Source organism: Ixodes scapularis, unplaced genomic scaffold (assembly GCF_016920785.2).
Source record: "Ixodes scapularis isolate PalLabHiFi unplaced genomic scaffold, ASM1692078v2 PGA_scaffold9__187_contigs__length_104089568, whole genome shotgun sequence".
NCBI classification, from domain to species: Eukaryota; Metazoa; Arthropoda; class Arachnida; order Ixodida; family Ixodidae; genus Ixodes; species Ixodes scapularis.
The window spans coordinates 24,637,795-24,654,426 of NW_024609884.1; the positions used below are offsets into that span (position 1 = coordinate 24,637,795).

The following is a 16,632-nucleotide window of genomic DNA, read 5'->3' on the forward strand; positions in this document are numbered from 1 at the left end:
TTGACTGCTTTTGCTGTGTAGAATGCGTGTTGTTAACGTTTGCTCTTTTTTTTTTTTTTTTTGCGCAGGTGATTCTGCGCAGTCTGACGAACGACCCATCATTCAAGATGGCGGCATGTCCAGCTACGAGCGCAACCTTTACCTTTACCATGTGGGTACCCCATCCACTCATGAGAGTACTTACCTCTTAACACCCATAGCCAGGTTACTGGCTTTTCTGGTTACTGTACTACAAAAGCGAGCTCCGGGCTTGCAGCTTCCCTGGCGAGCACACGGCTTGTGCAGCGAAAGCGTCGATCAGGGCAACATGCTCGTGCTTGTAGCTTTAGCTTCGCTCGCACATAATGTGAAATAACTAGCTAATTTGCACTAATCTGGTTACTGTCCACTAGAATGGGAGGAGAAACGCGATCCTACTCGTGTTACTGAGATGCTGTGGATATTTTAGTAACGCTGGGAGGACTGTTGAGCTGTGACTGTTTTCGTAATACCTTGTTTCGATGAACATTGTTTTGTTTGCAGTTATGTACCAGGTAAGGTCACTCGGCACCAGAATTCAAATAAACGAGGGCGTTGGAGAGCGCAGACGCGACAAGAAAGTCCGGCAAATTGTACAAACAGGATAATATGCATCTGTCTGGTCCTATTGCTTGTTCAACGCCTGTCAGAAGGGTCAGCTTGCTGGGAAAAACATGAGCAGAAACGTCGTTCACGATGGTACCAACAAACACACTTCCAAAGCTGTTGAACGGACGCTGCATACCGCCGTTCCAACCCGCGTGCCTTTCGGCCCGCGCCAGTTTTCCTCTGCATCACTTTCATAGAGATTATCCAGAGCGATTTTGTGCCAATTTTTGTTTCGAGCATGTTTGCCAAAGAGGCCTCGGGGCAATACGTGTTAGGGTTGTTAGTCCCGCTGTTGCCGGAAGGCTGTTCTTCAGTTCCTGCAACTGCTTTTGCTTTCAACTTGCTGATCAGAAGACCACGGTCGATCGTGAAACTTTAGGCATTTCTCCGTCACCTATTATAATTACCGCGAATCTCGCAGCTTAGCAGGTTGTTGGTGGCTGCGGCAGTTTCCAAGTCAAACCAGCCAGCATCGGGCTATCTTATTGTCAAAAACAAACCAAACAAAAAAAAAAAAAAACGAAAAAACAAAACAAACGTAGTCGCCATCGGTCTTGCCCCCGAGATGCGTGCACTTCCGTCGGTTGCTGCCTTGGTGGGTAGCCGAGATACAGGTGGGTGGGCCGCGGAGAATCGACAGCTTGTAGCAGTGCCTGGTGGAGCCGATAGCCTCGTCATCTCCCTCTGCGGCACTTAACTGGTCCCTGCTGTGCTCTTTTCGCCTCCGCGCAGGAGGAAATGCCCGACCGTCCAAGGGTGGCTACATTGCTCAGCAGCCTGGCCAATTACGAGGTGGCCATTCCCTCCGTGGCTGGAGAAGAGGCCCAGGCTGCTCCCAAGGTAAGCGAAACCGAAATCCCCCCCGATCATACCATTCGGAATCACTCTCGGCGTCGCCTCGGGGTATAATGTTCCGAAGTCTTCCTTACTAGCGCGCAGCTCTCGGCCGCCTCGTTAGAGGCGTTGGATCGGAAGTAACGTTCGGGACGATCCTGCGGAGCGTGAAACGACAAGACGGTATGCGATTTTTTATTTTTTGTTTGTCGCCTTTTTTGCCCGTTTTTCTCATCTTGCGGCACAACCTTCTTGCCGTCCGTCCGTCTCAGCTTCGACAGCGGGGAGCCCAGCAACCAGTCCAGTTTCGAAATAGGCGCCCGTATAATAGCTTGGCTTGCTTGCGAGATCGATGGGGACGGTCTAAGTGCGCCACTGGAAGCAAACAACATTACCAGCGTCGCTTCGTTGCCCGTGCGCCAAATGGTTAGAGAGCCGTAGGCAGGCGTTCTCTCTTGAGTCGTCGTTGCACAGGCGCGATGGCGGCGGCAGCCCGCTTCGTGCCATCTTTCGGGCTGCCGAATTTATGACGTCCGTTCTTCATTTTTATGGATTCTGCCCCTCCCGGTCCTGTTTCTTCGTTTTATTGTTTCCTTTCGGCACGCACTTGGGTGCCCTTTTCATCGCAGCTAGGGTCACGGGATCCTTGTAAAGAATTGTCGTCGGAGCTATGCCGCAAGCGGTCAGAACGCCTTTTTCTTCTGCGTTCGCCCGTTTGAGGACCGAGCGACGAAAGCGATGGCGGGCCACTCGTGCGACGAAAGTAGTTGCGCCATGTGTGAACGCATAATTCACACCAACACGTGAACGTACTTTGCGTTGCAGCGGAAAATACGCTTCCGAACGCCATTAATTTGACTCGATAAACGAGAAGCAAAATGTCATTCTCCCCGTGTACTTTGGCGGAAGCGTTGGCACGCAAACAAATTAACGCTTGTACGTAGCACTGCCCACGGACATCGTCGTTGTCACTTTTGGCTTTCGGTGGACCGCTCGGCGTCGTCAACTGACTGCTGGCACTTTTCTTGGGAAACGTTCCATAGACACCTGACTGATAAAAAAACTGCCGTCTGACCGATATCTGTGCGAGTTATACGGCCAGGGCGGCATAGTATAGGAGGCTAATCGTAACGATCAGTCGGCTAATTAAGTAACATTTGTTCATGAACGTTCTAATTAGTGAAAATAGACATATGGTTCCAATTAGAAACTTGCTGGGCGTAATCGAAAAGCACTAAATCAGAAACTGAGCTCGTGAGAAGCGCACTAGTGCGCTCAAGTTCCCACTCCTGCAGCAGGAGCAAGGCTAGCTGTTGCGATAAGGCGCCCGCACGATATTTCCGTCTCTTATCCTAGCCCTTGTATACTTGTTGCACGATTGGTACACTTTTAGCGCTCTACTATACGCTTCCCATCCGTAGTATAACTCCCCTGGACAGACCGAATTAGTGCGGCTTTTGCGGCTTTTTTAAAACAAATTAAAACTTAAAAAAGAAAGAAAAAAATTCTGTATATATACGCATAAGCCGTTCAATTGCATTGAGGTCTCGTGGTCGGTGTAAATTCCAGCTCGCTACCGATTTCGACCTAGATACTGCGCGAATAACCGAGAAGGTAAGTTACTCCAAATCTTGCCGACACTCGATGAGTTTATTTTCAATCCAGTGAGTGTCACCTATCTATAAGAGTAAATCCCCAACAAAGACAACTGCGCCCGTGTGCAACCGTTTTGGTACGAAACACGGTCCGGAGTTGATTGCATTTACACCGCATGTTTCCCAACAATATTAAAAAAAAAAAAAACTGATTCTTTTTTTTTCTTTTTCTTTTTTTTTGTTTACATTGGGGGAACATTTGCAGCGATGGGCTAAACGTTTCGACTCGGGAGCGCGTGAATGGCATCATAACCGATTTTAAGCCGAGCGGTGTGGACCTCCAGCCCGTTATTCAACCAATCTGATTTCTTTTTTTCCCCGCTTTCCCGGGGAGCAGGTAATAGTAGGCCGTTTTTCTCTCGCAAGGTGCAAAGAACGTGTCCATTACAAGACAGTTGCGTAAGCTCGGTGAAGACCTCTTTGCGCGGGTTCCCGGCTGTTTATTGACGCGCAGATCTTGGTCCTCTTGGCGCCGTGCGCGCTCGAGTGAGCAGGGGACGTAAGCTGACTGTCGCACTTCCGGGTACCTTATTGGGATCGAATAGATGCTCTGCTGGAATGCCTCATCGACTAAAGTGGTTCGCTGAAGCGACCTCGCGTTTCACCGGGAACGTGATCGGCACTGAACTTTCGGCGAGCAGAACCTGTTGTTCGCTGTCAACAAGCGAAAGAGCTTCTACAACCATAAGGTGTCTTTCTTTTTTGCTGCTTCGGCGCATTGTCGAGGATTGTAGATAATCTCTCATATTCTGCCAGAAGTAACTAAACGGCTGTAAAACTCCTTCGCGAAGTAATGAACAAAAAAAAAAAATCCTAACGTGTCTAATTCTTTTTTTTTTTTTTTTTTTTTTTTTTTAAGTCGCGAGAAAAAGCGGTCGACGACGCTGATTTCACTGACGATACGGTCGCTCGAGCGTGCTCGAAAGTTTGCCGGGTCTTTTTTTTTAATTATTTTATTTTATTTTATTTATTATTTTTTTTATGGCGGGCGGGCGATGCTTTTTCATCCCCCGCACCAATCGCATCTTCTCTTCGTTCGGTCCCCCCCCCCCCCCTCGGGCGCACACACACACACACTGGGCTTTCGGCCTCGGGAGAAAGGGAAGAGCCGGTGTTTCGGCGTGTTTTATCGTCCCTCATCCTAACGCGATGGCAACGGGCTTTGGTTGCCGACAAGCAGAAAGGGGACAGTTTTTGTTTTTTTGCCCGGTCTGTGAGTCCCGAACCGCAACGGTACGGAAACAAGGGCTGCGGGTCCCGGGAAAAAGTGCACGAGGGGAAGGAGCCGAGTGGCGCATCGCGCTGGCACAGCGCCAAGGGCTTTCGCCGCATCCATCTGCAGTGTGCCCTACTGCGCAGCGCTCTCCCCCACTCCCCCAGCAGCACCCCGGCCCAGTCCGGCACTCATTGATCCGTGCAGCCCCCCCCTTTCCGCCTCTCTCCTCCCGCGGGGAGCCTCCGGAGAATGCGGAGGGACAAACTCGGAAACTTTCTCCCCCCGCTCCGGAGGCTGTGTGGGTGGCCGAGGCACGGGCCCCCAGGGAGCCGCGGTGGGACACGGCGCTCCGGGGAGTTCGGGCCAGCCAATCCGCGCTGATGGGCGCCGATTGGCTGCTACTCACTCGGACTACCGCTCATAATTAAGCTAGGCAAATGCGCTTGTTGCCGCCGCCTTTTTTCTTATCTTAAATCGTCAGCAAAAAACGCCCGATTTTTTTTTTTTTTTTTTTTTTTTTTTTTTTAAGGTAGATTTTGTTTTTTTAGTCCTATACAGCTTGGGCTTCTTTTGCTAATTGTTTTTAATTAGCTAAGTAAACTTTCGACGCTTTTTGTAACGGTGTTGGAGAAACCCTTTTTAGACCAGTCGCTACTTTAACGTGAAAGGATAAAGTTGTGCTACTTTACGATCCGCAGTGACACTGTTGACATTTGTTGGGTGCAGTTTATGGAACACTGAATCAACTTTGAGAAGTACCTAGTATAATGTGCATGTTATTGTGTTACTTTATTAGTTTAGTTGTGTATGTATAAACATTAGTACATGCAAATATGAATGATGGGAAAAGTCTTTAGAGTATGCCTGTCGATTAGTATATGACATCTTTGTTGAACCCGGGAATTATTTACTCCACTACTTCGCACCGTGCAAGTTAAACGGAAAAAAATAACAAAAAATTATGCATTTAATTACTTGCTTGTTCTTTTTCTACAGAAAGCCAATCTTGGGACGATTGCGGGCGTGTACTTCCCATGCATTCAAAACATCTTTGGAGTCATCTTCTTCATTCGTCTCGTTTGGATTGTTGGTGTGGCAGGTGTCCCTGTCGCCTTCCTCACTGTCTTCATGTGCTGCTGTGTTGTGAGTAATGTCAGAATTCTCGCAAGACTGTTTGCTCTATGGGCTTCAGTTTTCTATCTACATTGTGTCAGGTGCTCAGTTCCACAGACGTCAGTGCTCCACAATAAGGGAGTAGAAATCGCCGGATTATGGTGTACTTTATGCTGGCTGTAGCATATCGACAGAGTGGCATTCATTTTGTTGTCTTTAAATTGGAAAATTTGCCAGAGTGCAGTCAATGTGCCTCATACTTAAAGTCCGACGAGCAACCAGAAACGAGGAAACTCCCTCAATTCCTCCTTTTCACTCAAAAAAGAGGGAGACCCCCCTCCTTCATGCGGGGAATAGCTGACCTGCTCCTGTGGGGAGAGGATAGAGAACAATGTGGAGGGGGAATGAAGAGAAGGATACTGGGAATGGGTTTTCTGCCCGGCAGAAGACGATTCTGTAGGTCGGCCTTCAAGCAAGAGCCTATTTCCAATTTACATTTGCTACACGGGCTGCATTACATGCCCTGTTCTGGCTACACTTGCAGCAAGAGTTCTACCAAAGTGTCAATAAATGTTCATAACTCAATTTCAAGTATCTATTTGTGGTAAGTCAATTTGCTTAGTAGGAATAACTCACTGTCAATGAATGTGTTATTAAAAACAATATTTTTACTGATCTTTTTTTTTATACATGCAAGTTGGAGTTGACTGTTTGTTTTTCTCCCCCCCCCCCCCCCCTCCATTTAGACATTTACAACGTGCATTTCCCTGAGTGCTATTGCAACAAATGGCATTGTGCCAGGTCAGTGTCATTCTTGCTCCGTTTTTTATGTTTTTATTGCTTGGTGGATTTTTGCACCAAACAAGTAGATCTAGGTGGCACTGTTGAACCATATTCGTAAAGTTTGATATGATGGTTCTCGTCGTTCTAGACATTTAGTGTGCGTGATTCACTGGCGCCCACTCTTCTAAGCAGCTTTTGGTAAAATGATTTTTTTTGCCATTTTTGTGAAAAGATTGAAATGTTCCAACTTCTTTTTATTATTACTATGTAATAATGACTACCACTAATGCTAGATTGCATACTTAACAATATATGTTTTTGATGCCACATCTGGCACCATCATTCTAGAATATGGTGCTCACTGTGCCTATCTTTTAAAATCTTGTCCTTCTGTTGGGCCCAGTTTAAATATAAATGCCCTATTTTTTTTTTTTTTTTGTAGTCTGCGATGCATGTAACATATTTTGAGGGAAAGTTGTGTATATATATGAAGGGAAATTAAGTTAATTCAGCTCACATTTCTCAGCCCTGTCTTGCTTTGAATGTAGCATTAGGTTAAACCACTTTATTGAAGGCTGGTTGTTCTCTCCCAGCGGGCGGTTCTTACTTCATGATATCGCGCTCACTGGGACCAGAGTTTGGAGGTGCAGTGGGCATACTGTTCTACCTTGCCACCACAGTAGCAGCTGCAATGTACATCACTGGAGCTGTTGAGATCTTTCTGGCAAGTTTGTCCTTGTCTCTCTGCTATAGCCTTCCAAGTTCCCGGTTGTTTTGAAGCCGGTTATGGTTAGATTCTAGAAAGTGTGATTTTTATACAAATGCTTTGAATTTAATATATTCTGTTGGATTTCTTTTTTTTTTGCGTTTTTTGCTAAAATGCAAAAAGATGCAAATCTGAATTTTTTTTTAATGTATTGGTCAGAAAAATGGTTTTTCTGTTCTGCCAAGATTATAAGCATGATCTTCAGCTGCGTGCGACTCCAGAAACAAGTATTTCCACACAGCCACATAAATTAGCTGAAATAAGTAGTTTTAACTAATCATATAATTCTAAATTAGGGGCATACTTTGTTCACAAATATAAATTATTTGCACTGCTATGCGCACATTCCCCATATTTGGTTGAATAATTTAAGTCAAGAATTTGAGTTTCTTCCATATGCTTTTTTTCGTTGCCCTACCTTAAAGTAATGCCATCGGATAATGCTGGCTATATATTGCTAAAACTAGGGTTATGCGAGGATTCTAGTTTTCGAAAAGTAGTTTGGAGTAATACGCTATTCATTATTTGCTTCAATTATGAACAGCAATATTTGTATTTTTCGAAGTGTTGATCGCTCTGGTTTAGCCCCGTTGAACGCGCTTCTTGCCGAGCACCGGTGCACTGCGGACAAGCAACACTCGCTAAGCTCGCTTTCTCGGGTATTGCTTTTCTGCAGTGCACCGGTGCTTGGCAAGAAGTGCGCTCAACGGGGCTAACCCACCGCGATCAACGCTTTGAAAAGTACAAATATCGCAGTCACGTGCTTCGAAGGAAAGCACACTTTCAAAGCAGGATGGTACATGCATGCGCCTGGTGTATTTAAAAAGAAACAAACTTGGTGAATGTTGATATCGACACTACATAAAAAATTTTCAAAATTGAACAGTGTTACGCAGCTACGTTCTGACAACCAGCATTCATCATTTGCGATTTCTTTTTTTTCTTGTTTTCTTTTAAATTTGAGATAGAATTAATAATACTGGTGTATAGCAAGATTTCTACCCTAGATTAGTTATAGCTTTGCATCTTTATAGGTTTAATTTCATGTCAAATGCATTGTTTACTTGCCATCCAAGTGTAGGCATTATACTTTGAGGCTACAGTTCATATAGTTAGGCTAAAATTAACTACACTTAGAAACGGACAACTGGAGCCTAGGAGCAACCTTCACAAGTTCAGCCAAAGTTTTGTTAAAGCATGGTGTGAGGTAGTGAAAGGCTTGGGGAATCCATTCTATTAGAAAATATTTGGCCAAAATTACTATTCACTGTGAACTGAAAATCCACTATTTGTACATGCCTAGTTAACACTAATGAACAATGGGTTCTGCTTATGACTAAGGTGTATAATGTCCATAAATTTTGAATGCTCGGGAATAAACTGATGTGTTTCAAGCTTTTTTCAGGAAAAAGTGAAGATTGGTGCCATTGAACGTATTTATTTGTTCAACAATTTTGAATAAGAGAGGTACGGGGACCCAGAAGTAACCGGAATGAATTTCTGGAGAGTGGGCCTTTTTTAGTACCAGCTTCTGCTGCTAGCAGCGCTTAGCAGTACCCCTTCCGAGTCAGTTTGCTCCCCAGCGTTGTCTGCTAAAGTTCTAGTGTCATGTTGTAAATTTTTTCCTCAAGCGCTTCAAAATCATTCCTCATTTTTTTGCGATGTTTGATTTGAAGAAGCAGCATGCAGCCGGGAAATTCTATTTTCTTTTAGGGAAAACGGCTGTGTAAACTTTTGTAATGCTTCAGACAGCTCACAAAGAAGATGCTATTAAGAAATTGCAGGTCTACGAGGGGTTTTCTTTCTTATAGGGCAGTGAATTATTGTTCGATGACCAACCTCATTCAGAGCAACCCTCAACCTCTTCAACCGATGAAAACATAGAAGGATTTGGGCATTGTTCCCTCAGAGTTTGTTCCTCCTGGTGAAACTATTGAGTGTTTTGCCTGGGAATCTTGCGATGCTTGCGCAACTTAGTGAGGCAGAAATGCCCCGATTTGAGGGAAAGGGGGAGTGGTAGTTCCATCATGACAATGTCCCAGCACACACTGCCCTGTCAATGCAACAATTTTTTAACACAAATGGCATGACACCACTTCTCCACACCTCCCCCGTATTCACCAGACCTCACCCCGTGTGACTTTTTCCTGTTCGTCCATACGAAAAAATTCTTGAAAGGAAATGGTTTTGTGAATGTGGAAGGTCCTTCAAATCGGATATTGCAAAAAACGAGAAATGATTTTGAAATGCTTGGGGAAAACATTTACAACTTCTGCTAGAACCTTGGCTGACGACACCGGTCGGCAAACTGACTCTGAAGGGGTGCCGTAAAGAGCTACTAGCAGCAGAAGCTGGTACTATTAATGTCCCACCCTCCAGAAATTCATTCCGGTTACTTTTGGGTCCCCCCTCGTATATGTTTCTTCGTACACACCTCCGACATCGGGTAGGCAGCTTTTTACGGGACAATAGATGCCATGTAATGCTTTGCTTGCAAACGGATTGCATCTTGCTTACAGTAAATGCACGCAACGAAAATGTTTCCAAACATCTGACTACAAGCACGCTATATTTTGAAAATTCCAGGAACTTTTTTCAAACTAGTGTGTTTGTGCCAAGAGTGCCAAAATGTGCCAAAAAGTGTGCCAAAATCACCAAAATATAAAAATATTATTTAAAAATGTTGGTGGCAACTGTTAGCTGCTATGTCATTGGGTTACTTTTTTTTCTTCTCATTGGTAAACAAACCGAACCTGAAACGACAAAAACGTGATTGTTGAAAATCTGCTTGGAAATTTTGAACAGTTTTTGTTCCGTGTCTAACCTAACAAAAAAAAAAACACATTTTTTTAGGCTTCTACATTTTTATTTATAACTGTTGGAGATGTGACGGGATTTTTTTTCTCTTGTAGAACTACCTGGTTCCGGAGATGTCCCTTTACGGGGACTTCCGGGAGGACCAGGAGGTGATGTACCACAACTTCCGCACCTACGGCTCCATCCTGCTTGTGCTCATGACCTTCGTTGTATTTATCGGCGTGGCCTTTGTCTCGAAGCTGGCTCCCATTGCCTTGTTCTGTGTCCTCATCTCTATCACCTCGGTCTACGTCGGGGCGTTCGTCAACTATGCCGGGAAACCGGACACTCAGTAAGTCAAAAAGTTTGGTCTCATCCGAGGAGCTTTGCTTGGAGTAGTATGATTGAATTTAAGCCCTCACTCTTGAGTCATTTGCCTTTGGTAATCATTTGGGTGCTGCTTTTGAAGCATGATGCTATTCAAATCGTTAAGTTATTTGCAGTAATGCTGTTTCAACAAAATATATTTTTATTTAGAATCGCTGCAACCACATTGTCAAAAGTTTTTTTTTTTCCTTTTTTTAATTGGAAGTTGAGATTATTTTCTTATGATTACTGTTTGCTGTTTTCAGAGACAGTAAACCAATTCAGGTTCATTGTCAACCTCGTGTTTTTTGGTGCTTGCTGTTGCTGCTGTCACTGCATTGTGAGTTTCCTCGCAGGATATGCGTGCTAGGAGACCGTATCCTGAGTGGTGGAGACTATGTTTGCTCCAAAGAGCGCAATGTGTCCAAGTCCCTTTGGCACGAGTACTGCAAAGTCCATCCCAATGCCACTTCAGAAGATGACTACAGCTGCTACCCATACTTCGAAAATCATGATGCCGAGTTGCGCCAAGCGCTGCCTGGCCTGGAGAGTGGCGTGTTCTTTAGTGAGTTGGCCTAGTTCATTCAGTGTGACATTGAATTTACTGCTCAGTATGGGGCTATGTTCTGGGGTAATGCTGCATGTTATACTTGAATAAATCATTATATCAGATGAAAATCTAAAAACGCTAGTATACTATACTGGTATATATAACCCCCCCACCCCCCCCCCCCCCCCCACTAGAAGACTACCCTACATTAAAGGACATGGTTTAGTGTACATAAGCACGTTATTCTTTCTCTCTTCTCTTGTTGTGTGTATCGTATATATAGCAAGTGATACTGCCATCACCATATTTAAGCTAGTATTCCTTTTCCTTTTCAGAAAACATTCGTATAATGTTCAAAGAAAAGGGCGAAGTAGTATCGGAATCGGATGAATCTGTCTTCCCATCAAAGAGTGAAACATACAACCAAATCTTGTCGGACATCACAACCTCCTTCACATTCCTTGTTGCCATCTTTTTCCCATCAGTCACAGGTGAGATACACTACTGCAACTTTATCTGGTGTCTTGCATTTACCGCTCTTGTGGATCTCAATTACTTCATACCTTATTGCCTTATTTCATCTCCAAATGATGCAGATGAAATGAGCTAATGTGTTTCAAGTTGGCTTCTTAGTAGTTTTAGAAACATTTTGGCCTTGATCACATATGTTGCTGCCATCATGTTTTTAAAATGCTTAGTTCTTTTGTTAGTGGAAGATTCTATAGGAATTGTAAGGTTACTGACTTAGATCTGTAAAAAAAAAAAACTTAATGCCATTTTAATTTGTTTTTCTGATGCCCATTTGGTGTCCAGAGAAACATTCAGAATTGTTTCTCTGACGGCATGGCACAAGAAGTTTTCCAGAACTAGACTATTGATCTTTGTTGTGTTCACATCTTACTGACGACTAATTTTTCTTTACTAAGGAATCATGGCTGGATCAAATCGCTCTGGAGACTTGGCTGATGCACAGAAGTCTATTCCAGTTGGGACGTTGGCTGCACAAATGACTACATCTGTTGTTTGTATCCTTTTAGAAAAATGTTTTCGAAGAAACTAGATCTAAGTTTTGAGTTTTCTTGTGTCCTTTATCCTTACGTAATGTGTCCTACCGGAAGGGCCAAGTTTCAGTGCAATGGAGGAGAAAGATATCTTTTCCTTTCTTTGTTTTTAAGTTCAGGATTGTTGAACTTTTGTGTTGATCATCTTTGTCTTGGTGTGCTGTGTAACCTGACTATTCTGGATTGCTCGGTTCATTTATCCATTTCACTTGTCTATGGGTAGGTGTTTACCGGGCGTTTCATCGCCTAACACTGGCCAAACGTTTCACAAGAAAACTGAGTACCGTAATATCCCGAGAGATAGCCCACATAACATTAAGAGCAAATCGGGTGAAAATATGGAGTGGGCTAACTTTCGGTGTACAATCAAGAAAAGTTAAAGAATTGCTATTTTTAGGTTGCGTCCCTTCCAAGCTTGTTATGGTGGCTAGGAGCAACGAAGCAAAGATGACTGCACTTCATAGTGAGCAACGTTTTCTTATATCCCGATTTAGCTAACTAGCCGCATTTACGCCGAGGCTATCATTGATCCCAACACTACTATTACTAGGAGTGGGCTATCTTTCGGTGTTGAAAAAAAGTATAGCAAATCAAGCCACGAAGAAGGGTGGGCTATCTTTCGGAGGTGGGGCATCTCTCGGGATTTTACGGTGTATTGCATGTAAAAAGAAATCGTACTATATCAGCCAATGCCAAAGGGCTAATGTAGGGAGGTATGTAGCGTTTAGGGCAATTAAACTTTGAATTCTTTTTACATAATTGACTTCTTGATTAGTTAAAATAAACGTGTTTCCAATTAGAAATTTGTTGAGCATCATTGAAAACCGCTAATTTAGTACTACATTTTAGAAAGTCTTGGAGCGCCCAAGTCATCACATGTGCAAGTGCAATGTAGAGAGCATGTATTTCCAAGTGTCCAACTGCTCGATCAGGGTCACGTTGTTCATGGGCTGCATTTGCAATATGAGCTGTGAGGAGGTGCCGAAAACTTTGATAGTCTCCAAACTACTCCACCTTTCTGCCTACTTTGCTCCTCGCCACGCGGCATTGCATGCACACTTGCAACCCGTCTCTGCAGGAGGCATCCGCCATTAAATTGCAAATGCTCCCCATGGTTTCAGATGGACTCTCTCCTCAATCTAGGCTCTCTAGTGCAATGCTGTAGGAATGAAGGTGCAGATAACAAGAGGTCCAGAAAAGCAAATATGCTCAAAGTTTGTATTAAATTTATTGATTATGGTGGTTTTCAATGATACCCACCAAGTTTATAATTTGAACTATGTTTATTTCTACTAATTAAGCAGTTAATTATGCAAGACTAAATTAAAAAACTTTACTATCCTAAACATGTACCTTCATAAATAGGCCCCTTGACAGTGGCTACTAATGCTCTACCAATATTATTTCTTTGTACATGTACATAGATGCGTGTACATGTATGTACATGTATGAATACATATGCATGTACATGTGTGTACAGTTGGTAGCAAAAGTTTGTGGGACACTGGAGTGCCAGCCGAAATGACTGGTTGCGCATTTGGATGGCACGAGGCCGCTCTCAACTGTCACTTCGAGAATGCTCTTCCTTTTGTGCTCGCAGTCATCTCCTTTTTACTTGCTTCCGTCCGACGCACATGAGATAATCGGGACCGCTGCAAGGTGCCACTTTGTGAGTCATCATGCCACGCGTCTGCCTCAGCAATCGTGGAGGGTGACGGAGCTTGCATGCTACAGATAACATTCCGCGGCACCTTGCGCCAGTCCCTGTTATCTTGTGGGAGTTGGACGAAAGTGAGTGAGAAAAACGATTTTGAATACGAAAGAAAATGCATGCTCAAAGCGAGTGTTGAGCAGCAACGTGCCGTTGAAAGGCACAGTCAGTCATTTTGTCTGGCACTCCCATGCCCCTCAAACTTTTGCTGCTGACTGTACATGTGTTTGTACATAGTTTGTACATGAAAAGTGTGGCCCATGTTTTGTGAAACACCCTGCATGTAACCACAGGGGCCCCGCAGACGAGAGCCGAAATGTATAAGGCCTATCACACACACTGCGCTTACCAGTTTTTGTCAGCATAATCAAGCATGGATAATTTTTTTTTAAGCCGGTAAGGTATGCTGTTTCATTGTCATCATTCTGCTATCCTTGATGAGTTTTGGATGCCCTTAATCGAAAATTCAGACATTTCTGGTGTGTTTTTGTTTGGAGCAGCATTTGACAACCTCTTCCTGAGAGACAAGTGAGGCAACTCCCTTCTCTAGTTTTTTTTGTTTTTTTTCCAGCTATGTAGCTTTGTACACCATATGCCATTATTGCAAGGAGGGTCACATAAAAATAATTAAATATGAAAAGTTTTTGTAGTTGCAAGTTCAAGCATTATGAAAGTGACAGCCTTGCATCCACATCGACTGTCGCTTCTTGCTGGATTTTCGCCTTCGGGATTGTAGTTGTTAGGCTGCTTTTGCAGAGTGGAAGCTCGTTTAGACAATGTGCATCTCATGTGTTGCTTTCAGTTAGCTAAGCTGTAGGCATGGAGGCATTAACCGGGTGTATGTTGCATGTTAGTTAGTATTGTCAGCTATTCCTTCAGGGTTGTTCTGTTTTTCCAGATTTGGTGAAAGCATCAGTGGGGGTCTAGGAGTGGCACAACTAGCTTGGCCCCACCCACTCCTGGTGGTGTTGGGCTCTCTGCTGTCCACCATTGGAGCAGGTCTACAGTCCCTCACAGGTGAGGCCTGCAGTGAGAAGCAGACTGCAAAAGCCTTTAGCACCAATGTCAAAAAGCTAAGGCTATGGCCAAGGCTGTTTTGCCGTGGTCTGCAGGGTAAACCCACGGATACTTGTTTGTGGCCAGCAAAGTTCCAATACTCTACTGTATTTGGCTCTTGTTTTTTTCATGCATCGCATGGAAATGCTCGTCAATCGCGCTTTATCGGGGTGTCTACCAACCTGGAATTGTCGGGGAATTTGGTGGGTCCAGAAAAGTCTAGGAATTTCTACCCTAATCGGCCTTGGTCAAGGAAATTGAGATTTGCTTTTTTTTTGGTGGGAAGTGGGAGATTGGACTCTAATCACCTCGTCTAGAAACTTGCGCAAACCCCTTGTCATTGTGTCCATAAATGGACTGTTCCTGCGTCGGCTCCATCACCAAATAACTTGTCTGTGCGAGAGCTCGTCTTCCGAGCTTCACCACTCACTCCCGATTGGCCTGTTTCTACGCAACTGTTTCTATTTCTGGAGCATGCCGGTTTTGTTCATTTGTGCCTTTCGGATGGGAACAATTCCCAAGTTCAAACTGGCAAAAACTGGACACTCTCTGTTCTCTTAAGAGTTTCTGGGAAATTTAATAAAATAGTCAAAGAAAACCTGGAGAGGTTGGGGAATCTGAGAGTGTCATTTTGGTAGACACTCTGTTTATTGTGACAAGCATATTAAAGTTTAATCGTAATGCTTGAAATATTGTGCGCTTCTAGCACCTGGCATTGCGTAGCTTGAGAGGAGTTTACTTGTTTGTTATTGGCAATTATTGGAATGTTTTAATTTGAACTCTGGTTTAAGAGGTATAATGAAATCGGAGAGTCTGGGGGGCAGAGGAAAGTTGGCTGCCCCCTTTTGATGGGGCTGTCTTCGTCCGTCCCAGGGGCTCCGCGTCTCCTCCAGGCTATTGCCAAGGACGGTGTCATTCCGGTGTTGAATGTGTTCTCGGTGAGCTCCTCCCGAGGAGAGCCTGTGCGGGCACTTTTGCTGACTGCCTTCATCTCGGAGCTGGGCATCCTCATTGGAAACCTCGACCACATTGCACCAATCCTGACCATGTGAGCTGCTCTTCTGGACTTTCACTCTCATTTAAGCTCTTCTCCCTCTGGTATGCCCCCAGCTTCTGTGGTCATGCGTCCCTTATTTGCTAGGGCAAGTTGGCACACTTCGTGTTTTATTCGAAGCTTTTTTTTAAGGGTGCGCTAATGTTTCTAGTGTGGTGTAAAGCCCTGCTTTTCGAAGGTCCTCTGCTTTTCTGCAAGTCACAAACTTGATGCTGCTCAAAATTTATGATGGCCACGGATATGTCTATTATTAATTAATTGCAAATACTAGCTATAAAAATGACATTTTGTTGTTTAAGAGCTTCAAGTGGAACTTGAATTTTCTATTGTTCCTTAGGCTGTGCCTAGCGTGTGTTTTTGTACTCATTTGGCCACAGAATTCTGCATGCACCTGCATAATAGCTGCACTCGTAAAAAAAAAAAAGCCACTCTTTTAATTTGCAATTAAAAATGGTTAAGGGGGGACACTGGCTAGAGGTTGAACTTCTGAACTACTGCAGTGATCGGAATGAAATTCGCAGGGGAGATGTAACTTCAGATGAAGGTGTACTATGCAAACTTTCTTCTCTCTAGGACAACTCTACATACCTGCATAAGATGTGTCACTCTTCGTTAAGAAATCTATGATATGCAAATGAAGCTATTAAATCATTTGAATTGGTTGAATATATGGGACTTCGGGCTATCTAGTGTTTATAACTGAAATGTAAATATTTCAGGTAGAGGGATTACCTCGAAATATGAGATGCATAACTGTCCTATGTCAATTTTTGAAAACATAGCCTTTTCTCAATGAAGACTTTAACTTAAAACAAAATAAAATAGATAGCCCGATTCCCCAGTAAATTTCAGTTCAGAAACATCTTAATTGTGGTATCAGAATAATTTTACCTTCGAACAAGATTCCTTCATATGAAATTTGCAGCAAAAAGTGGACGGGGAAAAATGCATTCAAACATTGAACTCCTTTCCTTTGTTAGTGCGTCACAATGTGTTCAAAATATTTTATATCAAGGCAACTATTTGGTGCATGGTTATGAAATT

The 16,632-nt window shown here is 43.8% G+C and overlaps 1 protein-coding gene across 2 annotated transcripts in view; it reads left to right on the forward strand.

Annotated features, from left to right (window-relative positions):
* LOC8041136 (solute carrier family 12 member 4) overlaps positions 1–16,632 on the forward strand; it is a 126,463-nt gene that overhangs the window by 81,784 nt on the left and 28,047 nt on the right. For both annotated transcript variants that reach the window (XM_029978612.4, XM_029978613.4), the window contains exons 2-13: positions 69–151; positions 1,360–1,467; positions 5,329–5,475; positions 6,192–6,246; positions 6,822–6,952; positions 9,907–10,142; positions 10,513–10,721; positions 11,042–11,197; positions 11,633–11,731; positions 13,949–14,006; positions 14,377–14,495; positions 15,408–15,582. In XM_029978612.4, the coding sequence (XP_029834472.2) occupies positions 69–151; positions 1,360–1,467; positions 5,329–5,475; positions 6,192–6,246; positions 6,822–6,952; positions 9,907–10,142; positions 10,513–10,721; positions 11,042–11,197; positions 11,633–11,731; positions 13,949–14,006; positions 14,377–14,495; positions 15,408–15,582 (1,576 nt within the window). The remainder of the gene's footprint in view (positions 1–68; positions 152–1,359; positions 1,468–5,328; positions 5,476–6,191; positions 6,247–6,821; positions 6,953–9,906; positions 10,143–10,512; positions 10,722–11,041; positions 11,198–11,632; positions 11,732–13,948; positions 14,007–14,376; positions 14,496–15,407; positions 15,583–16,632) is intronic.